The 24266-nt window shown below is 40.5% G+C and overlaps 2 protein-coding genes across 2 annotated transcripts; one reads left to right on the plus strand and one right to left on the minus strand.

Annotated features, from left to right (window-relative positions):
* Window positions 1–735: 735 nt before the first annotated feature.
* On the minus strand, window positions 736–16550 carry nhlrc2 (NHL repeat containing 2). The gene is made up of 12 exons (XM_079577586.1): window positions 16257–16550; window positions 14237–14389; window positions 11560–11609; window positions 10936–11341; window positions 8740–8861; window positions 8517–8646; window positions 6888–6981; window positions 6542–6773; window positions 5057–5179; window positions 4756–4965; window positions 4343–4556; window positions 736–1149 (listed from the first exon to the last, which is right to left on the minus strand). Exons 1-12 carry the CDS (start codon window positions 16417–16419, stop codon window positions 881–883), a joined length of 2166 nt encoding a protein of 721 aa, XP_079433712.1. The 5' UTR covers window positions 16420–16550; the 3' UTR covers window positions 736–880.
* Window positions 16551–16703: 153 nt separating this feature from the next.
* On the plus strand, window positions 16704–24031 carry dclre1a (DNA cross-link repair 1A (PSO2 homolog, S. cerevisiae)). Its single transcript, XM_079577582.1, has 9 exons — window positions 16704–17364; window positions 17578–18876; window positions 19189–19322; window positions 20870–20988; window positions 21138–21281; window positions 21420–21565; window positions 22884–23038; window positions 23116–23257; window positions 23746–24031. The coding sequence occupies exons 1-9, from the start codon at window positions 16953–16955 to the stop codon at window positions 23919–23921; spliced, it is 2727 nt and encodes a 908-aa protein (XP_079433708.1). The 5' UTR covers window positions 16704–16952; the 3' UTR covers window positions 23922–24031.
* Window positions 24032–24266: the final 235 nt, after the last annotated feature.

The following is a 24266-nucleotide window of genomic DNA, read 5'->3' on the forward strand; positions in this document are numbered from 1 at the left end:
GTCCCTCTCCGTACGCAGCCCTGGTTGTAGAAATAGACTTTAAGCTAATATTGTAACACGCTCCACAGCGATGACAAAAATGCTTTAAATCATGAACGTTACAGCGGTTAAAACGGTCCAAATCAGAGCTTTCTTCATTGCTTTACGCTATCTATCAATATTGTTTGGTAGCCAAAAGAAATTCCATTACCCGTGATGCAATGGGCGACCCGGGATGGGCATTTGGCTTATTGAATATGCTTAAAATGAAAAAAAAAAACAGCCTTCATCACTGCTTTCTATTAATGAATTTTCATTTATTTCATATATATTCAATTAAAGCAAAGAAAATGATTTTAAAAAAATGCAATGATATTTTTAGAATTTGCAGCGGGCCAATTAAAAGTGGGCCGTGGGCCGCAGTTGGCCCGTGGGCTGTAGTTTGGACGCCCCTGGTCTACATCCTGGCACATCCACGCATACTTATTTTGTACTTTTTTTTTTTACCTTGAATGAAATATGTATCAAGCAAAACACTATTGTTTTTGTTGCATATCAGCCCATCTACAGTTTAATAAATAGATATAAAAATGTATATACTTTGGAGATGTTCCGATAAAAAAATATTTGTGCTTATAATATGACCTAAACCAGTTTCAAAACCCACTCCCTTGTACCAACTCAATTTCCGAAAAGTTGGGACGCTGTAAACCGTGATTGAAAACATACATTAATCTGCTAAGGTCAACCAGCAATTGGTCAAAATGCAATACCAGGTAAGGTTTTAAAATAACTGAATCTTAACCGCACACATTTCACACAGCGTCACCTCAAGCCAACACCAGTTTGCATAATTTCAGTCACACTATCCCTCTAAGCAACAGGCGTGCACCATATTAGTCTATAAAGTGTGTGCAAATGCCACGGTGACTTCCTCCTCTCCTGCGAGGGCACTGATGTGGAGCGGCTGAGTGAAGGAGGCGGCTTTCATCATACAGGCACTGCCCGAGTCCAGGCAGTAGTACACGAACACGCTCAGGGTGATGCTGGGCTCCTCGCTGGGATCCTGGGTCTTGAGGGCCAGAGGAAGTTTAGTGGAGACACGCAGAGACCGGGACAGGTCAGAGATGTCGCCCATCAAAGTCTGACCCTCCAGAAGCCATTCGTTACCTGTAAAGAAATACACGGACATATATTGGTCAAAATGTGATTACTGTGTCGCACCAGCCAAAAAATGCAAGAAGAAGAAGAAAGAAAACATATATGAGTAACTGCACGGTTGACAAGCCTCTTCTGGCATTACGTTGTTCAAGCACCCATTTAAGAATTTGTTCCTCTTGCTATGGCCATCTAGCTTTTAGCTTTTTTGTTTTCTTTTTTTGCAGTAAGAGTAAGCTCCGCTTTTCGCCAGTCCCACACAAGTTTCTCCTGGCTCCAAACTTTTTTTCTGCTGCTCAATTACCGTTTTTTAAATCTTCAGTGGTACAGGAGTAGCAAATACTGGTACACAAGCCTAGAGTGCCCTCGAGCGGCCATCAGTGTGAAAAAAACAAATACGTTAATATTCAAATATATAAGTCGCACCTGAGTATAAATTGCACCCCCAGCCAAACTATTAAAAAAAAGTGCTAAAAAACGTATAGTCCAGAAAATACAGCACTTAAAGCAGTACTAAGAACCTCATGCCCCTAGAGGCATGAGGTACTTAGTACTGCAGGTGTCGTAGCATGTATTTCATTAATTGTCCGTGAGAGTAAGCCTGCAGTTAGCTTTGCCCGTTAGCCTGTTAGCTTCTTCTTCGTGATTCCATTAGTGTGTATTGGTGACTCCTACCCGGTGGCAGCAAAGTTGCAATTGCGTTTTTTTGGCCAGAGACACCAGGGGCAGATGAAAGACCCCCCATTATCCCATTAAAGACTTGTATTACCCCCAGAGCGACTACGAAAAGGATTTATTAAGGTTAACAAGTTACTTATCTTTCAGGCAATCTCCAAATAAGCCTGTCCCACCACCCTATTCTTGCTCCCCTTTACTGCACAGCTGCTTCAATTGAGAATGAAAAACAAAACAAAAAAGAAGGAAAAACGCTGCATGGATCTGTGTCTTTAATGATGCTATGACGAGTTTTTCACATCGCGGTGAGTGGATTAGCAAGAGATCCTTTCCTGGATACGTAGGACTTTAAGAGGAGTTTTTTGGGAGCTGTCGATGCGTGGCTAAGAACAGCCATCAGAGAATATCCAAAGATTACTAAATTACTGTTTTTGATCAGAAAACAACTTTGTAACGTGGTAAAAAGCTCTAAAAGGTTCATTTTGCATAATATCCCCGACTTTAATTAAGTGGCTTGTAAAAACAAAATATGTTCTCTCAGTCTTTACGCTATAATTTAATAAACCAATGAAACAAAAATGCAAAACAACAGGATGATTCAGGGCGGACAGAGATAGTGTATGACACCAGTATTTTTCATTTGGACGTTTGCAACACAATGAATGGACTTCTCTAAAATATTACCCATAAACCAACAGCCCCCGTGAGTCAGACAAGGACATAACTTTTATGAAAAGAGAGGAGTATTTTTAGAAACATAAAAAACGTGGATGCTGAAAGATGAATTGAAGTTAAAGGGCAAGAGCTGCAACTGTGAGAAAACAATATGACTCCAATCTGTGCCCGTCATGATTAATGAACCCTACCCCTAACAGGACGTCCCAAAGAAACCATGTCCAAAACCCCATGACAAAGAAAACAACAGACCACAATTATGATATTGGGCTTTCACTTCTGACTTGATCCATTAAAATTCCTGTCCCTAGCGCCGATGCGATCAGAGTCTAGAAACTGGGGCCTAATCGGACTGCCGGGATCACGTAACATAGGCTGGTGGCTAATTATGTGAACCGAGGCATGCCTTATCAAAAATCCCAAAATAACTTGCTGATACGGACGGCAGCGCACAGCCTCGCTCCCGATGATGAAAATGCTTTTGTTCCCGAACCTAATGCAGACGGTTATCCACTCTCATCTCTTTTGGAGGTCAGAACAGTGCTTAAAAATCATATTTGAGCGATAAATACGGTTGGAACAAGAAGATGACCCGCGTACCCTTGTAAGCCCACAGCAGGCGTGGGCGGACCCTGGGAAGGCGCTTGACTGTGCCATGAAACTGTGCAGGGAAGGTTGAGCATCATTCATGTCCATTATTGTCTGACAGAAACGACCCAAAATAGTGCTAAAAATGAAGGCAGGTAGGTGGGGTTTGAGAGGGATCACATAAAGCATTTTCATACATGCATTCATATTAACATATACAAGTCAGGAAAAACAGATCAGAATATTCAAATCACGGTTTTGATTGCACTGCATTTAATTGTGCAGCCCTACTAGAGTACATGCTCTTTACAATTATGAAACCACTGTGACATAATGATCTGCGTTAGTCTTGACTTGTGTGTTCAGCTGCAACAGAAACCCGTTGCACTGAATGTGCCCAGCTCCACTCCACATGAACCTCTTGTCACTGATTCCCCACTGCTCCATCTCTGATATAAACCAGCCACAGCGCACTCCACAAGAGCTTCAGCTTTGGAGATACCCTGTGCAGTTCTTTTAATACATCCACGGTTAGAGATGGAAGACATTTTCAACACAGCATGCATTTTTCTTATCAAATCAAGAGTTAGCTTGCTCATGAGAAAACAAGTGTGGAAATGGAATTAACTAAGCAACATAAACCTCTCTATTGAAAAAAAGCGTCAAAATAGCGACAAAAACGAGACATAAATCAGGATGAAAACGCAGCAGGTAACGAAAAAGTGACGAAAAAGCAACAAAAACGAAGCAACAACGGTAGGTAAAATCATAGATCAGTTCTGTAGGTCTTAGCTTTCAAATGAGGCGCTACACTGGCCTATAGGCTGTGAGCTCCAGTCGAGAAGCTTTTAGTTTTGGGTAAAGCTGAACTGGAGAAAATGTGCTCGGTCGAGGTGGGGGTTAACTTCCGGTTTCCCCTTTATATCTGTCCCTCTGGTGCCAGTCCGTAGAGGCGAGAATGTAGCATTTAGTCTGTTCTAAATGTCAAGAGCATGCCTCATTTTTCAATACATTTCGACACTGTTTTCACTATGCCTTTCACAGCTATTAGTGTTTTTTGGAAGTGTTCATATAGCCCTACTGGGTATTTTCATGTTCTTATGTAAAGGTTTGAAACTGTAACACATTATATATTAATTTCTGAACAATTACCAGAGACCTAAATGTTTATGAATGTTCAAAAACGATTGAGAGCATCAGAATGAACCTGCAGTTTTCCGACTCTTTACATTCTGTTGTCAAGACGATAGCCCAAACTTTGTCTCACCTTCAGCCGACAGTGTCCAGCAGCTCGGGGCCCCTTCTGTGAGGTGTGCCCCCTCTGGCAGTGTCAGTGTGAGGGACAGCGTGAGGGTCTGGCCCGCGCTCACTGCCACGGCCGACATGTGTTTCCTGGCAGCGGATTTGGGCAGAAGCGGGGCTTTGGCGGGACCGGACGACCTGGTGGGTATGGCATCGGTGCAGTCGGTGGAGATGGGAAACTGCAAAGAGAAAGGAAGCCAATTAGAGGGAGAAAACAACAAACTATTGGCTTTTGAAGACAAGATAGGACAATAGTTAGTTTTTTGCCAATTTAGCCAGACAGCCAAAATAGCCGTACAGTCAGGACAGAGAACTTTTAATGCAGGAGTAGCACCTTGGTTTTGCTATTGTGCATGTTTTAGGGTGATGTATACAAACCAGTGAGACGATCTTGGAGTCCAGGTCCAACACTTTGATCTGGTGGTTGTTGGTATCAGCTACATACAGAGTCCTCCCTCCATCGGCCACACTGAGACCTCCTGGTTCATTAAAGCAGGACTGGTTAAACTCTGGTCCCACAGTGTCTCCGGCCCCTCCTGTCCCTGCTACTGTGCTGCACTGCTTTGCCTTAGGGTCCACCACCTTAATCTGCAAGCACACACACACACAATTGGATTCTTACGGAGATAAAACATTTGCGGTTGGCCTTGGATGCCTTGTGATACACTGTTTCTATTACCTTGTGGTTGTAGGAGTCGGCCACATAAAGCAGGTTTTGTTCAGAGCACCAAGTTACGCCGAGAGGATGCTGCAGCTTGGCGTCGACCCCTTTACCATCTACGTCACCAAAAGCAAACAAGTTCTGCATCGACAGAGATAAAAGATCTTGGTAAAACACACGCCAGGTCAGACAGATGCTAGAAAACAATGCACTAATAGAGTGAAGAGAACATAATATATATGCTTTGTAATATTATTTAAAGTGGGGATTTCATAGTGATTTCAAACAAACAAAAATGAGCCATTTCATAATCATTGTCGCCGGTTCAGCTACAAAACGCCCAAGGAATAATTAGAAGGACATTTACTTTTTACAACTGGCTATTTATAGCCTGAGAAATCTATATCCTCTATTGTTAGGACAAAAACAAAACAGGTTGTCTGTTTTGTTCTTTTGACTAATAGCTATAGATTTGTTCAATCAATAATGAAAGCTACTTTAACAATGCGAGGGAAATAAAATAAACAGTACTGAGAAACACGAATACTTTCCTCCATGTTTATTAACCTCTTAGCCCCCGTCTTAACTGAGCATCAAAAGAAATTAAAAAAAGCTTTTTGAGAAAAGCGTCCAAAGAGCGACAAAGACGGAAGGAAAATGAGGATGAAAATGCAACAAAAAAGCCACATAAGAGCAACAACAGTGACAGAAAATAAAAAGAGGAACATAAAAGTGCCCATGGCAAAAATGTGACGAAAACGCAAGGAAAATTATTTGTTTGAATTTTTTAGGTCTTAGCTTTCAATTGAGGCTTCCCACTGTCCTACAGGCTGTAAATTATATGATTTTTTTTGGACTTGAAAACTCTTGTTTATGAAACGTGCTATAGACATAAAGTTGGATTGGAACCTTTTAGATTTGTGTAAAGCTGAACTGGGGAATCTGAGCTCGGTTAAGGTGGGGGTTAAGAGGTTAAAGTACATTGCACTAGAACTACAGTTCATACTTCCTGAACCCGGTATAACTGCTGCTATTGCAACTACTTTAATTACTTAATGTTACTGCGCACTGCTAATAAGTAAAACAAAGGATGGACGATATGAAACTCCATTATGATGTATCAAAATGTGATCTCCCAAATTTGTGGAGATTACTTTATGATTACGTGCAGCATGCAATCTACTTTTTCTTATCCACCGACGGGTATATTCAAATTTACTGGCAATAAAATTAAAAGAAAATGGATATTAAGCATTTGTTTAGGCGGCATCATTTGTTAGCAGGCTGTTGGCTAAAAATTAACGCTTCTGTTTTGTTTATACCATGTTGAATTCCCCCTGCTGCCATCAGAGGGAGCTCCAAGCAACATATGAGATGCTAGGAGCGCAATCCTTACCCAGCAAATGTCTCACGCACTCATGAATTTTTACATTTTAATGCGTAATTAACAATGCTGTGATTGATTATTTAGTAATGTTTTAAGACAATGTAAGTAAATAGTACCAGCGGGTCTCTTTCTGCCCCGACCAGAGACTTGACCGCCCCGTCCTTCAGTGCCACGGTGCGGATGGAGCTGCTCTCACTGTCGGCCACAAACAGACAGCCCCAAGGCTCGTGGGGGGCGGAGGCGAGGCCTGACGGCTGAGCGAAGCCTGCCTTATGTGGGTACGCGTTGTTCCGGTTCTCCTCACTGCCACTGCCAGCCCATCGCACACACGTCCCGGCTTTTGAGTCACTGTGGGGGTCAGAAGACAAAACAAAAACTATCATGACACGTACTAAGGTTGAGATGTAGTTTATGAAGCCCAAATAAAGCAATAAAGCAGTAAAGCTTTAAATAGATACTTGCCTTCCTTTGGGGAGTTTGCCATCAGCCAGAAACAAGGCCCAAATCTGATGCGTACCAGCCATAGCAACCCACAGTACATTGTCTTCTTCACCACCTTAAAAGGGCAACAAAGCCAGCAGTAAACCTCTCATTCATGTCAGAAACTGTGTGTGCTTCTCAAAGCTTTAGGCAGAGCATGAATATACAGACACACAACAACTTGCACAGGTTTTGTTCTCTACGCAAGAAGAACCCATAGTTATTAATAAAAGCCCACTACCTCCTGGCCACCCTCTTAAAATAAACATTTGATCCCACACGTCCATCACAGTCTCTTCAATGAGTGCGGAGTCTAAAAGCCAGGTCCAACCGACTGAACAGAACAGTTTCATCCACCATGTATTTTCCCATGCAATGACGATAACCTGAACTTGAAATATTACTGATTGCTTTTTGTTGCTTGGTTGTTGTTCTTGTCTAACCATAGGTACCGTTTCTCTCAATATTGCTTTGTAATCTCCTTTGGGACTAGTTAAGATACCGCCTAAATTCAAAGATTCAATCCCGATTCCCCAAGTCTTCCAATTTCTTCTTGCTTGGATAAAAATCTGTACAAGGCAATCTGTGCTGACCATAAGTCACACTATAAAGAGCTCATCCCACTGGCAGGTCTCTCATTCTGATAGACCACAGCCCCTCACATACAGAGTTCAATGGTATTTTTAATGCGGTGCCGAGCTCAGCACCTCGCCCGCGTTTGATAACTGCAGCACCTGACGAGCGGCATCAGTGTGACTGCGGCACTTCATGTTTCAAAATGTGTAGGGTCCTCTCGATTAATTATTCATCCGCCATACTGAACACAACATGAATATGCAATGAGTGTTTGGAATTATGACATTAGAGGGGCTTTAAAGCTGTAAAGTGTTATTAGAACGAAGCAGGTTGTACGTACTTTACAATGGTGACTTTAGCAAGCTGCATTTTAATAATTTCATATGCATTTTTGCAAAAGTGTGTATGGTTTTGAAAGAGAGGGGAGGGAAATGTGGCACATCTTTGTAAGTGAAATTTAAACAAAGGTATGTGCATTTGATTAAAGAAAGAATAATGCTCCCATACTTAAAGAAATCCGTCAATGGTGATATTTTGGATTGATTTGAAAAACTGTGTATAAAGTCAGATTTAATGAAATGAAAATGGCGCTTGTTAGGACAGAACTAACCTCAGGCAAGAGTCTAATGAGTTTTTACACACATAATTTAATACACCTTTACCAATATTGACACAAGTCAAATGAAGATGAAAGCCACGAATGCTAAGACTCTGGTTAGAAATGTACAATAATTTCCTAAAAAGATATACAAAGAGAACTGACAGCCTGTGGTGTCATTTAGCGATTATAATTTATGCGGGATATAAAAGATAAATTATTAAGACAGATGCTCAGGGGGAAATTCCAGATTATCATGGGACAGGTAGTACAGCTTCTTTGAGCTCTCATACTGAGGTATAGAGCTAGACTTTTCTAGTTCGAAAACAACAAGAACTTCTTTACACATTTTTTCCCCACATGTGAAGTATTCAACAGTACCATTCGAAACATACATTTACCATGCCAATACCCTGAATAAAGCGACTGAAACATACCAGCTGTACCGAGAGCCACGTCCCAGGGAGAGCTGATTGGCTGCTCTGGTCCCATGGCCCCGCCCTCTTTGTCTGTTCCCTGTTCTCCAACTCCCGCCAGAGTAGAGACTCTCTTATGCAACAGGTCGATCTATACCAAACACGTGGTCAAGAAGCTCAATTATACACAAAGTTATATGTGAAATCAATAAAAGGGACATAGATTCATGCCAACGACGTGTACCTTTCGAATGAGGTGGTTTTCTGTGTCGGCAACATAAACCGCGTCTCCTTTAATTGCGACCCCCTGAGGAGAGTTAAATGATGCTTCTAAAAAGGAGCCATCTTGTCTGCCACTTTTAGGCCCTGGAAAAACATCACAGCACAGTGTTATATGTTAAGGCTGCACATTTAATTCCCATCTAACCAAAAGCACACTTTAAAGGGTTAAAATTAGCAAAGGAAGCTGCAAAACTTTGGGAATGGCCAATTTGTTAGTCTCTGTATGTATAAAACGTACCAATACTATATTTCAGAACTGTACTAACATGTTCTGAAATGCATCAGATTCCCAAATGTTAGTGCTCCAGGACATGTTCGACTCGGGCAGCCCTGAAATGTTCCCATTTTATCTGATTCTTTTAAAGAAAATCACACAAGAGCTTTCATACTTGAGTGCTAGCTCGTGTTGTGAACAAGTGTGTGTTCTTGCTACCGCGAGACAGTGCTTCTGACTAACTACCATGTGCTTTCTCTGAGGCTTTCTGTGGCTTTCTTAACAGTATTAGTTGTGTGTGCAAGTGTATTTGTACATTACTTATTTTATTAGGATAACGCCTGTGGAGATGCTCATTATCAGAGTCATCAAAGAATAAAGTGGAGAAGCGGCGATTGTAGTTTTACTTAGGAGGGATGGAAACAGTTTGGTGTGCTTATCTTCTTGAAGCGTTTGAACAAAGGAACAGCACTTTCTTAAAAATGAAAACAACAAAACAAGTCCAAGATTATTGGTTTTCTGCTCCACACGCTCCTCTCAAAGCCCAAGTCACAAAATATAAAGGTCACAGGCACACAGTTGAACAACATGGCAACCACTCTGAAGGGCCTGTGGGCGTCACACACATGATGTGCAGTTCAAGGTTATACCAGGACACCAACAACACAACAGAAGGGAGAGGATTTGGTTGGACCTTCTCAAGGAAATGTCCAGGTAAGATCAAAAACACATTGAAGAGCTTTGGTGTACACCGCGTTCCAAATTATTATGCAAATTGTATTTCAGTGTCATAAAGGTAAAAAAAAAAGTTTTTTCAATTAAACTCATGGATGGTATTGTGTCTCAGGGCTCTTTGAATCACTGACATTAATCTCAGACACACCTGTGATGATTAGTCGTCAGGTTAAGCCCAGTTAAGGGAAAAACTACTGAAAAAGGACGTTCATCATTATTAAGCAAACCACCATTTTCAAGCAATAAGGGAAAGAAAAAGGATCTCTCTGCTAATGAAAAGTGTGACATTGGTGAATGCCTTCAACTAGGTATGAAAGCCTTCGATATTTCACATGAGATGAAGCGTAATCATCATACAGAGATTTGTGGCTGATTCAGAGCACACACCTGTAAGGCACAATAAGGACGGTTACTGCCAGACAAATACATCAGATTAAGAGAACAGCAGCTACAAAGGTGCTGTTGTGCCTAAACCTTAAATCAGGCCTCCCCTAAATTGTTAATTGAAGCTGATGAACAGAAACGGCTGCAGTGGCTCAGAAATACATGAGGACTCATTTTCAAACAGTCTTGTTCACTGATGAGTGCTGTGTAACCCTGGATGGTCAGATGTTACCAAAAGACTTAACTCCTGCCTATTGATAGATTTCTGATGACATTTCTCCCACAACTCCATGTTTGTCAAGCATCTAATTGTTTGTGTTACGGATCATTGATATCATCCTGAAGTAATGGTTCACACCTGTGTTGTGTGGGTATTTCGATACCTTAAACGTGATTGATCACCAAGGAAAATAGACAGAAAAGCTTTTGTACGAGAGACGTAATCTATGGCTAGCGTGAGTAAACAGGGAAGGCTTCGATCCTGACCCAAGGCACTATAAAGTCGGCTTTGAACATTTTATCACAGGCAAATTGATAAACAGCGTGGCTCCTTGTCAGTGAAAAAACACACTAGGGACTTCAGTAGCTCAGAGTAGACACAATCATATACATGTTCATTGACGATGGACACACAGCATGGCGGCTCGCTGCAAAGGTTTCAAGAAACAGAAACCCATATTTGGTGACCCCATCTAGCCCCCACTAGGTCTTATCAATCTACTTTAACAAAAAGATTTGACATTCTGCTTCTACGGAATGACACTTAAAGATATGATACATGTTTGATGCTATATTATTGCAATGCCCATGAAATGTTCTTACTACCTCCAACTGCATGCAGTAGTTGTCCTGTCAGAGACACAACCAGAACTCGGTGATGTCCGGTATCAGCTATAACCAGCCTCTTGTTGCTGTTGTCCACTGCCACTTTTCCAGGGAAGGCCAGAATTGAGGGAGGCAGAGAGTCCTTTAACAGCTTGATCCCGACTGCATGGCTCCTCAGCAGACCCTGTCCTCCATAGAAGCGCATTGACATCTCAGTGAAGAGCGTGAGCCTGTCTCTGTGCCCCTCGCCCACCAGAGAGAAGAGCAGGTTCCCCTTTGGACCAAGTAGGACCAGGGTGGGCCAGCAGGACACCTCCAATTCATGCCAGAGCTGGGCATCGCTGTCATTCACTACTGGGTGGCATATGTCGTAGCGGAGCACAGCGCTGCGAATGTTATCCAAAACCTACCGTAAAAAGGAGGATACACAATGATAGAATATGTTACGTGTATCCTCATAATAATTACTACATTTGTTTATAGTCGACTAGTCAGGATTAATCAGATTAGTAGTTGCTGCCCTAATAAAAAAAAAGGAAATAATCTGCATAATTCACTTCCCTATTGAACCTAATGTTATCATAAACAGATGAAGTTACATAAAGGTAAAATCATGAAAATTACCTTTTCATTTGGAAATTTAGCTGAATGCACTCCAACGATGACCAATCCATCTAAACAAGGAATAAAGCAGAACAAAAAACATTCAAATTGATGGCCGTGACGAACAAAACGTATTGCACATTACCACATCTTTCAAAAAAACACACATATTTGCGTCATACTTTGCTTTGACAAATGATCCAAATGTGCTTATCTTAAAAATATCTTTTCTGCAACGGCTCTGTCTATCCGGGGTTATATAAGCTTGAATGGGTACAAGTAAACATATAAATGTGCATGTGCATCCAAAACCATGAGAAAAAGCGGAGCAGTGGAGTGAATTTGAGGCTTAACCTTCAGGGGCACATTATACGCAGTCAGTTACCATTAAGCAAAAGCCAAAAAATAAAGAAATCTTGTTGGAAAATGTTGGAGCACTTTCAGGAACTCAACGCGTGATTATTTTGCCGCTGCTTAAAAGCAAACAAATAACACTGTTGCCACTGTGAGTTCAAATGATTATCGCTTAAGATTTGGATGGAGTTTGGACGGATGTTATAAAGTTACGCAACCAGAAAATGCCTCAAACTGTTTTCCGGATGAACTAGGGAAGCGTTTGTTGTGGCTAAGTTCCTGCACTTTCATAATAGAGCGTTTGATAAATGTTTCCTGGACAGTCTTCTGTGCATTTGTTTTATTTTATTTACTGAAGTGCTAAAAGGTCATCAAACTGATTTAGTGGAGGAAAAATAAGACACTCATAACTAAATTATAAGATGCTGCTTTTTGGTAATTCTACAATATTATAGCTTGAATCTATAACTATTTTGTATAAGTGAAAGTCATTTTGTAATTCATTTGTGCATCCCTTGGGTCACAGAGCCCATAAGAGTTCATGCTACAAGAGCATGAAATAGGAAGAAAATGTCTGAAGTATTTATTATTGTATCATTATTATTATTTTCTTTATCATGGACAAAAAAAGTAAACATTATACCAGACACAACAATGATTTCAGAGCAACTGCTTACAAGATAAATGTTCACTACACAGTAGCACAGTTCAATGAATTTTGTCTTAAGACTGAGCATGTTCTCTAAAAGCTTTCGTCACCTGCCGTGGTTGCCAGGCACAGCACAGATTGCGGTGCCGACGGGTGGACTCGGGACTGTGGGAGTGACGGGACTGGGCAGCTCCCACACCTCACTGACCAGAGCGGCAACAGAATGTACCCACTGCACTGCCAAAGATAAGCGCTGTAATGATAAACTGCGGATATATGCCGTCTATCTGTGGGGCCTCCGTTTTAACTCAGACTTATTCCGTGCAGTCCGGAGAAGTTTGATTTAAGCTATATTTAAGCTATAACTCATTATAACTGATCATTATATAGACAGCTACATCAAGGAACCATCAACAGCTCCATCAGTGACACAGCAGGAATTATTTTTAGTGCCAGTCCCTTCACAACTAAGATAGACATGATGAGCTGCAGCCAATTTCCTATGACGCAAAAGATACCTCTTAACACAGAGGCAGGCCACTGTACCAGACACTGTCTCTATAAATGAAAATAATAATAATAGCGCACAAGAAGAAGAATTACTTTGGATGGTGCATTTGTTAAATGTTACTAATTGAGTGTTTAGTGTAGTTTGTAGCAAGCATAAATCAAGCCATAACCTGACAAGAGCATTTTTTTGTGCCATTAATCATTATTGATTGTGTAAATAGTAGGGCGGGGACGATCCACTTTTGTGTTATGTTTACCTTAAAGGTGCACTATGCAACTTTTTAAGTGAAAAAAAAATCTTAATATTCGTGCATACTTGACCTTTAAGTGACTCATACAGACGGCATCTCTGGAATCGCCCATATATAGTCATGTTTGTAAACAGTTAAGGGGGAAAACAATTTGGAGAAACATTTTAACTTTTTCTTATTATTCAAAAACTACTTTGACAAACGCTGAATTATGAATATAGTTTTCTACTAAATAAAGATACAAAGACATGAAGAGGAGCAAAGTGGTTCAACAGCCCATAAATACATAAAAAACAGAGAATGCTAACATGATGCTTCATATTAGTATCGGGCTAATGCTAACGGCTAGCTAGCGCGAGCTACAACTGCCGTTTTATCACCTCTACTGAACAATCTGCTATGAGAAACTATCCATATGGGCCCGATTTACACTTGACTTTATTCGTGTGTGGTAAATAAGTTCATATTCTACCAGAAAATGGCTAAAAACAGTGGAAAATCGTGTTTCTCTAAAGATTCTATTTTCCCCCTCGGTGAAGCCACACCCCCTTCTATGACGAGATGCCGTCTGTATCTATGGGTGCAGCATAGCACATTTGCTTTTCCTCACAGTGGTATTTATGACGCTCCAAGATCAAATGTTTTTCAGGGTTCATACCAGAAACTGTCCAGAAACCCAAAAACAATTGATTCTGGAGCATCATTGAGAACACTGTGAGGAAAAGCAAATGTGCTATGCTGTGCCCATACAGCCACTGTCAAATGCCATTTGACATTTATTGAAGTGTTAAGATTGAGTGCATTAACACAAAATGTAACAAAGTGCTGTGTGACTGTTACTGGAAAACAAAAAGTGCAAACACATCCGATCCGGTATTTTGTCCCAGCCCTAGTAGATAGGGAGGTACCTAAATGTAACATGGTTTGTGCATACCTTCCACTGAGTGTCTCTTTTCTAGCTGGTGCAGGTCAGGCAGGATGTGCATACAGTTTATGCAACAATAAGTGAAGAAGTCCAACACCACGACTTTACCAGACAGCTCCTTGTAAACAGAGAGAGGGCCTTCCGTGTTCAGCCACTCCAAACCTGACAAAGAAAGTCAACAATCATATGGTTATTATTTATCATGCCACAATACAGGAATGTATCTGACAAGCATTGAGTTTATGCCATTATGGATGTCGAAAAGCATAACAAGATTAAGCATTATAAATTGACCTCATACACACTTGAATATTCAACAATTAAAAGAATAGGCCACCGTTTTTACATACTGAGATATGTTCTTACCTTAGCTTTGACGAGTTCTATAGGACCTGTCTGATCTTCCCCCGTGCCTTCAATCCTTATAGATCCATGCTTCAGTCACGTAAACACAGCGCAGACGGCGTTAGCATTTAGCCTCTCCCTCTCTCCTCTATAGCTCCAAAACAGGTCAAGATAGAAGCTACCAAGCTCTTCCACGTTTTCCCTATTTAAATATGGTTACGTGAAGTGTTACACTACAAAGTACACAAAATGAAACAATGTGGATTTTCTAAGCGGATAAAAGGGACAACTATATTGTAAGGCGTAATAATACCAGGAGTAGTTCGAAATCCGCGCAGTAATCTTCACTTTACTGTATTACTACACCTTACATTATAGTTCCCCCTTTTATCCGCTTAGAAAATCCACATTGTTTCATTTTGTGTAATTATACTTTGTAGTGTAACACTTCACGTAACCATATTTAAATAGGGAAAACGTGGAAGAGCTTGGTAGCTTCTATCTTGACCTGTTTTGGAGCTATAGTGGAGAGAGGGAGAGGCTAAATGCTAACGCCGTCTGCGCTGTGTTTACGTGATAGAAGGCACGGGGGAAGATCAGACAGGTCCTATAGAACTCGTCAAAGCTAAGGTAAGAACATATCTCAGTATGTAAAAACGGTGGCCTATTCCTTTAAAAGCAATGAATATTTTTCTTTAAAGCCACACCGCGTAACATTTCAACGAATAAATAGAATAAAAGCATTTACAAGCATTTATTTTATTACATTATATTTTTATAGTTAAAATACCAAACATACAAGTGTCTTTGCTGTAAACAGCTCACCTAATATCTGACAGTAACTTTACTGGGAGCAGGGATGTCTCCAGCTCGTTGCCATGGAGATGTTGACTAAAGGCAGCCAAATATGAGATTTAAATAGGTTAGGTCCTCATCCTAATCCATTCTTTGATTACCCATTGTCTGTGTCAAGCTGTTTTTTTTTTTAGGAAGGTCTTTTTTGTATTGCTGGCATTGAATGTGTAATCGCAAATGTAAGACTGTTTTTGTTTTTTCATTGATTTCAAGCAAATAGTGTGCCAAGATTCCGAGAACAAAACAAACAAAAACGCTGTGTGGCTTAAATGCATCAAGGTCTCACTCTAAAGCCCCGGCAAGGTTATTAAAAAATCGACTTTCATATCGACCATGTACGTACTGATCCCCATCTACTGGTAAAAAATAAATATTGCCCAAATGTTCAAAATAACAAAAATTTACTCCATTCCATTCGTACAGTAAAACTATACCTAATAACGCAGGTCAAGTATGATGCTTCAATCAGACAAGCTAACATTACTTAAAATCTATATTAATAATTGATGATTGTTCATTTATTGAATTCAGTAAATACAATAGAACACCATTGTGGCTATGGTTCCTCAAAAAGCTGTAATTACACACAACAAGTGCATTGAATTGTTGAAAAGCTTTGTTTCGAAAGTTCAAAGCAATGCAAAATAACGACTCAATAGTTTTGCAATAAAAATAACTATTACGTGTCAGGAGGAAACCTGGACATTCGGTTTTACAAAAAAAATGGACAACAGTGGACTAGTCTGGGCGTATCTCATTCAGCTTTGCGAGGAGGTGGGATAGGGAGAGACACTTCAAGGCATGTCAGGACAAGTAAAACTAAGTGTACCTTGCTGGAAATCGGCAATTTTTAGGTCTTCTCGTTCGTCCACATTTTTCAAATATTGTTGAACAAGGTTTTCCTTTTCTTGCTCCGTCGTAGCGTCATCTAAAGCACAATCCAACTCACTTTGGACAACAAATATTGAAGAGAGGCTGCACTGGGAAGCCATGATTCCGACTAGCAGTGAGTTCCGTAAACGCAAGGCGATTCACCAAAGCTCTTTCGCTACCGAATTCGTTACAAAGAAAACCAAAATTCAACGCAGCGTTCATACTGCATGCATGATATGTATGTGTTAGGCATTTTCCTATATTCCTATATTTATGGGGAGTAATACAATTGTAAAATGTATGTTTCTATAATTTTGATTTTGTGGAATGTGCTGGGCATCATCACTAGCTGTATTTACATACTTCATAGCTCGGTGGCGGCAAATGCTAATGCTGGGCTACTGCAACAACAATGCTAACATGTGGAAGAAGGTTCACCGCAATTTTATACTTTTTAACTAAATGATTATCATGGTCTTGTGGCAATTTTGGACTCTCGTCTGGAAAATGCATTTGCCACTACAGTACAGCTCTGATGGATGTTTTGCAAAGCTACATCAGGGATGTTATTAGAGGTGAAGTACTGTGTTATAACTAGGACTTGGGGAAATCCTCACGTCACTTGGGAGTTGGGACATTTGCGATTTTTGCGATGTCACAGAACGACGACGCTGAAAATGACATTTGGAATTACAAGCCTCTTAAGAAAAAGAAAAAACAAGAATCGCCTTCTGTCCCCAAAACAGTGGCCAAAAGAAAATCAATACCCAGAGGAACAAACAAGGGACCATCTCCATCCTCTGCTCCATCTCATATGACCAAGATCAATTTAACGGCATCAAGGATTAAAACTGTACCTCAAGAGAACTGTGTTTTAAACACGTCAAATACACAATACAAGGCGTCTACTTCTGACGTCCAAAACTGTAATAACAATGGCGAGGGGCTGGTGCTGTCAGCTGGGGACTTCTGCCCTGTGTGTCAGATACCATTTTCCATTTTGGTGGTGGAGTCTCAGCGGCATGTTGTTGACTGTCTGGATTTCTGCAGGGATACGTGCACAGGTAAATACACCAGACAGACAGCATTTAAGTCAAGTGACAATTATAGTTGGTGGTATTGCTGACTTCCAATGAAAAAAAACAACAACCATGTACAAACCTCGGTCAGGGCTTGAAAATGTTAAAAGGATAAATAAAATATCAACATTATAACTGATTTTATATTAAACAATGCTAACTATTATGCATTAAATTTCTATGTTGATGTTTTTACAGAGTGCCCGGATGGCCTCCTGTGCTCCTCTACTATTCCAAACCATTTCATTCGTTTTAACCACATGCTGCTGGCCCAAAGTCGGGCTAAAGGAGATGTGCCTCTTTCTCAAACAAGCAGAAGCACCAATCAAATTGGACCAGTAATTGCACAACTAAATGACCACACTGGACCAGTAAATGGTCATGCGGACCAACCGGATGATTCAGCTTTGAAGACTTCACAGGACAATTTCCCCATACACTCTTTGCTTTCCTCCCCTAATAATAACCATTCAAAATCACCCAAAATTCTCAATGGCCTCCTCCTACTGCGCTCCCCTGCACCTGGAGATTTAAAGAAAAAGAAAGGCTGGTCTTCTCCTAAAGTTCAAAAGTCTGTCAACTCTAGCCAAGAAGTGAAAACAGAGATTGTATCCACTCCTGTCAAAACGAACACTGATACTCCAGCTTGTAGTATTCTGAATCGTGCACCTTCACCTTCTGAAATTGATGATGAAATATCTTATTCTCCTCTCTCCCAGCCTCCTCTTGAGGTTGAGGCTAGTCAGGCTGGTCCTAGAAGAACACTGTTCGATACTGAACCTGGTGGGAGTAAGAACGGGGATTCCGTGGTGGCGTTCAGTGATTGTGAAGATGATATATTGGTGGAATTATTGAACAATTTGGATAAAGAGGAGGCAAAGGTGTCTCGCTCACTTAACAGCCAGGTGGTTTCAGTTACCTCATCACAGCAAAGCAATCAGGACACTCTAAACAAATGTAAAAAGGAAAAGCCCGGATCATCTACCTCTGCTGTCAGCTCTAGAGAAAACAGCATTCAGTCACCCCAGAGTATTGTTCTTGAGCATTTGAGGGACACCATTTTAAACTCAGATAGGCTATTTAGTGAAAGCAGTAGTATTCAGCCAGAAAGAACTAACTGTGGTAACGTGGCTTTAGCTCAAACAATGACGCCCCAGAAGACCCAAAGCAAAGCAGGTCAATCAAGCAGTCTCAAACAGACCGATATTGGAGTGTTTTTTGGACTTAAACCCCTCAAGGACAAAGAGACAAAAAATGAAGTTCAAGAACCACAAGTGTCTGTTAAAGAGCTAGAGAAGCAAGGGGCAAAAACACAGAAAGTCCAGCAAAAGAAGGGTCGTGCCACCGCGAGAACAGAAGGTTCACAAAGTGCAGCAGAAAATGGCACAGGAGGAGAAACCAGAAGAGCTGGGGCTAAAGGATGGAGAAGAAGAAGAAGAACAGCGGACGGGGACGAGGAGCAATATCCACGTTGTCCATTTTACAAGAAGATTCCTGGTAAGAAAAATAAACACAATCGAATTTCTATCATTTTAAAAGGAGTGATTTCTTTAAAGCTGTGGTTCTCAACTGGTTTAGCGTCGGAACCCACCTTTAAAGTATCATATCAACTGAGTACTACAAGCCTCTGACTGTGGGATGGATGGATATTGATGGATTTGAACAAGGGCAAGAGGGCAAAAAGAAATTATATTTGGAGGCAATAGAAAAAAACAGAGGTTTTTTGTCATGGCAGGTTTTAAGAGGTCTGAGGTATTCTTGCTAAATAGTGTTTTTATGTAATTTCTTTTTTTCTTTTTTTTACATTAGGAACAAAGTTTGTGGTCGATGCCTTTCACTATGGACCAATAGAAGGGATCACTGCCTACTTCCTAACGCATTTCCACTCGGACCATTACCAAGGACTGACAAAACACTCAACCCTGCCCATCTACTGTAATAAAGTAAGTCAAGGTGTACGGTTTTATAGGTAGGACTTGTGTGTTCACGTCTGTATTTTGAAACTAGAGTTTGCCAATTCTATTATGTTTACTGACTCGTAAACAGCATCTTCCTCAAAGGCAAGCATGACCTTTTTAGAGTAGGAATTCCTAGCTCTTCATTTAATACTTTAATACATAATATATTTCCAAATACGTTCCAAAAGACTCCCAAAAGCAAATGTATGTTTATTGTGCTACTGTGCTTTGACCCAATTTGTTTCCAACCAAAGCCTCAGGCACAGTTGACGATATTAGCAATTTTGATTTAACATAACATTTCCTTGAAGAAATGCCATTTTGCTTCCACACCCTCTCTCATTGAAAACACAGACTGGGTGGCTCATTTATTTTGTTATCTCCACTCACCGCTGTGGCTCGGAGTAATGGAAATGTACCTGCAGTTGGCAGCAATGAATAACAATTTACCGCTCTTCATTATGTTTTGTTCTTTTTTACTTTTAAAAGCTTTTTGCATAAACTTTTAAATAGCAGTATTCATAATATGTATTGTTAGTCGTATAGAGTGTGTCAATAAAGTAGCATGGGGAAGAAGTGTGATCATCAATCAAACTAAAAACAGGCATTGTAGGTCACTTCTTGGTAGGTTACTGAAAATCGGCTTTGCTGCTAGATAGGTCATAGCCCAGATAACGCTTGATCTGACTCTCACATCAAGTAACATCTGTGTCAATGTCACAATGAAAGACTTTCTGCTCTAAAAAGTATCACTACGAAAGAAACACAATGAATTTTACAGAAAACAGTGTATTATTATGCTTAAAGGGACTATATGGAGTTTAAAAATGTTAAAACTCAGGATTTTCATCCCCCTACATGTTCCAGCCATGTCCTAATGTGTAGAATGAGCTCAAACCTGTTCGCCACAACTGCCTCTAAAATCCTGCACTGTCACTCAAAAAGATGTTAATTCAGGTCCGAAGTGCCTTAAAGCAGTACTAAGTAACGTGTTTACCTTAATAAATCCTTTTCGTAGTCCCTGTGGTGATAGTACAAGTGTTTATGGGATGATTGGAGGGTCTTTCATCTCCCCCTCGTGTCTCTGGACAGAAAACCATGTTTGCAACTTGACTGCCACCGGTGCGGAGAAAGCAATACACACTAATGGAATCACGAAGAAGAAGCTAACATGCTAACGGGCAAAGCTAACTGCGGGCTAGCATCACTTTAAACAGTATTTACAGCCAGGTTTGAGTGAAAAAAAAATATTTCCATTGTATAATTGGATGCACAGTAACCCTCTCTCTCTTCACCTTTCCTGTCAGTGCAGTATTTACTCTCCAAGACAATTAATAAGTTAAAAAATCGTAACTTGCTACTACACCTGCAGTTGCGCTTATGGCCTCTAGGGGGAAGAGTTACTTAGTACTGCTTTAATGCATGAGCTTAATATAGAAGCTGCAGTTACGCATAAGACCTGAGGTGGCAGTAGTGAGCATAAAATGACTAACTCTCATCTAGCCCGTTTAACAAAATGTATTACTTTCCAGATAACGGGGAATCTGGTGAAAAGCAAACTGAAGGTGCCAGAGCAGTATGTGCACATCCTCCCAATGAACACCGAGGTCACTGTGGAGGGGGTCAAGGTCATCCTGTTGGACGCAAACCAGTAAGCCAATGCCCTCTGTCCTTACGAGCAATTACAACTGTATGCGCACTAAATGTTGACTTTTACTCCATTTGTTTCAGTTTTTACTTAACTCTTATTTTCTCCTGTCACAAATGTGTTAAATCTTTGTTTGCCTGCCCTGTGTGCAGTTGTCCAGGGGCTGCCATGTTGCTGTTGGTTTTGGCTGATAGACAGACAGTTCTTCACACCGGAGATTTCAGAGCGGACCCTTCCATGGAGACCTTCCCTGAACTATTGAGCTGCAGAGTACAGACTCTCTACCTGGACACAACGTGAGTATACAGTCTCTGCGCTGTACACACTCCACATATTTTACTTTTATAGCACCATGAACAAAGCAGCTGTTGCATCTCTTGAGCAGAATAGTTATTTTCATGCTTTTTAAACATTGTGTGCATTAATTTCAACAGTTATTGCAGCCCGGAGTACACCTTCCCTCAACAACAAGAGGTCATAAACTATGCAGCCAACACGGCCTTTGAGTTGGTGACCCTGAACCCCCGCACCCTGGTGGTGTGTGGCTCGTACTCCGTGGGGAAGGAGAAGGTCTTTCTGGGTAAGTCCTTGAAATCTATGGAACAATATTTTCTGTGTAACATTAGGGGCACAAGTTTCTGCTATTACCTCGGAAATTGAGATCAGTTTTGGTCCTTAGGGGGTTGCTTTGCCACGATGACAGTGACTAATTATAGCCAAAATAAATTAAATGCAATGCTTTCGATAATGAGGCGGTTGATGAGAAGTGGCATGTTTGGAAAGCTAATTGTGTTTATTACAATGACATGGTAATTTATGCATTTTAATCGGAGCAGTGATATAACAAGAATCGATAATGATGCCGCACATTGATGTCTATATAGTCTGTAAAGTCGACTTAGTATTTAAGTTTGTATTGTACAGACACTAACACCGTGTGGAGAGTTTCTGTTCAGCCAGACTGTCGTCTCTGTTCATGCTGTTCCAAAAATGTCATAAATACACATATGATTTTTAAGCCTTTTGTGAATATGACTTATTTTGATGGATAACAAAATAAAGTACTAATCATAATTACAGCGAAGCAGCAAGTTAATGAAGAAAAGTTTAAATTATTCAATTTTTTAACCTCCCACCTGAACAGAGCACATTTTCTCCAGTTCAGCTTTACCCAACTCTCAGCTTCTCGACAGCCTCATTTGAAAGCTAAAACTGGAAGTGTCTAATTTTTGTAAGCGTTTTTGTCTGGGTTTTGTCAGGTTTTTGTCACTTTTCCGGCATGTTTTTGTCACTCTTTTGCCACTTTTTGTTGCATTTTTTGGGACTTTTTTGTTACTTTTTCATCACGTTTTTGTCTTATTTTTGTTGCTTTTGCGGCACATTTTTGACACTTTTTTGTTGCTTTTTGGTCCCAGTTTTTCAAGAAGCTTTTAGATAAGGGTAAAGCCAAACTGGAGAAAATGTGCTCGGTTAAGAGGTTAAGGTAGAGGGCACTCATTTTCTCACAAAAAACGTCAAACTAACAAAAAAGTATTATGTTTTATCAAAAATTGTGTCCTATGCACTTTAATCTTTAGCTCATTTGGGTTATAGCCACATATATGAAGGACTGGGCACCTTTCAAATTTTAATGAACAGCACACCATGCTACATTAGTCAGTCGTTTTTATTTGTGAGCTGGAACAAGCATGAATCTGTTGTTTGTTTTTAGCGCTGTCTCAGGACCCACTAGGTTTTAAAAGCACAACTAGACACATCGGTTTTACCTTTTTTTTTTAAATTTTATTCTTTATGTCACAGTTGTAGCTTTTAACAGCCTACATAGCCTACATGGATCTAGAGAGAGATAATAAGCGATAAGCCTTAGGTCTCAATAGTTGTATATTTGTGTCATCTAGCTCTGGCAGACGTCCTGGGATCTAAAGTGTGCCTCTCCAGAGACAAGTTCAACACCATGTGCTGTCTGGAGTCAGAAGAGATCAAAAAGAGAATAACCACCGACTGGAAGTCAGCCCAGGTCCACGTGCTACCCATGATGCAGCTCTCCTTTCAGGTATGTAAATGGTAAAGTGATTTTATTTATTTATTTATTTATTTGTTATTTTTGACCACTATTATTAATGTTCATAGAAACTGCAAGATCATTTGGCCCGCTACTCTGCCAAGTACGACAAGCTGGTGGCCTTCAAACCAACTGGATGGACGTTCAGCCAGCAGGTCGAGTCAGTGGAGGACATCACACCCCATGTCAATGGCAACATCTCAATCTATGGTTCGTATCTGTTATGTCTCACTTTGGAAACTTTCAGGTTTGATATGCAGTATAGTATCTTCAGAACATCAGTTCTCGTGTAGTGATCTAGTACACAATTGTTAAATCCTATAGCTCCCTCTTAAGGCCACCACTCAAAACTAAAACCTTCTGTTAAATTACAATGAATTGGAGCTCCATTCAGCAACATCCGCCATCTGGTCCCCAACATTATCTCCTTTAGTCAAGCATGAACTAATATGTAATTTTCCCCTATTTACTTGTCAAGTTGATGTATTGTTGGTTCAAGCCAAATGTTGCTGTTAATATCTCCTATAAAGTACTCACTATAGACCTATAATTGACTTTTCTTTCTCTGTATTAAAAATATCCCATGCTATGAGTTTAGATAATACCTCTTTGGGCCTTAGCTTTAAAATTTCAACTAAATCTACTATTTTTCATGGCATGTTTTACTTTTGTCCTAAAGTGTTTCTTTTTTCGGACAGGAATCCCTTACAGTGAGCACAGCAGTTTTCTGGAGTTGAAGCGTTTTGTCCAGTGGCTGAGGCCCTTGAAAATCATTCCCACAGTCAACAATGGGCGCTGGGAGACCAGGAAGGCCATGGAGAGATGTTTTAGTGACTGGCTGAAGGAACCAACGGGCAGCAGAGCTAAACTCTGATATGCGCTTTAAAACTCAACCTGTTGTTACTGAGTTGAGACATAAACCGAAAAATAAGTTTTATTACAATTATTATGTTTATTCCAGGGGTGTGCAAGTTTGCTTGGCAGAGGACCGGTTTTCTTCATTGTCAAAAGTCCAAGGGCCGGACCCTCCGAAGGGTAAAGCATCACTTTCTGCAAATGCCAGATGTTATGCTTCAAATTTTAGAATTCAGCATTTTAAAGTACAACATCTCTACTGTACTGTAACAAAGTGTGTCATAAAATTCCTCAAAATGATCTTGAGGGCCAGAGGTTCTATGATGGAGGGCCGGTTTGCTCCCCTGAACCTGACGTTGCCTAC

Source organism: Gobius niger, assembly GCF_951799975.1.
Source record: "Gobius niger genome assembly, chromosome: 19".
Lineage (NCBI taxonomy): Eukaryota > Metazoa > Chordata > Actinopteri > Gobiiformes > Gobiidae > Gobius > Gobius niger.

Bases quoted from the DNA above. Each gene is read 5' to 3' on its own strand.
- nhlrc2 (XM_079577586.1), bottom strand. From the start codon at position 16,419: ATGGCTTCCCAGTGCAGCCTCTCTTCAATATTTGTTGTCCAAAGTGAG. The intron at 11,342-11,559 runs GTAATTTTCATG...TTTTTACGGTAG, and splicing joins CTAAATTTCCAAATGAAAAG to GTTTTGGATAACATTCGCAG. The intron at 6,982-8,516 runs GTATGTTTCAGT...TGCCCTTTTAAG, and splicing joins CGTGGCTCTCGGTACAGCTG to GTGGTGAAGAAGACAATGTA.
- dclre1a (XM_079577582.1), top strand. From the start codon at position 16,953: ATGTCACAGAACGACGACGCTGAAAATGACATTTGGAATTACAAGCCT. The intron at 17,365-17,577 runs GTAAATACACCA...ATGTTTTTACAG, and splicing joins CTGCAGGGATACGTGCACAG to AGTGCCCGGATGGCCTCCTG. The intron at 23,258-23,745 runs GTTCGTATCTGT...TTTTTCGGACAG, and splicing joins TGGCAACATCTCAATCTATG to GAATCCCTTACAGTGAGCAC.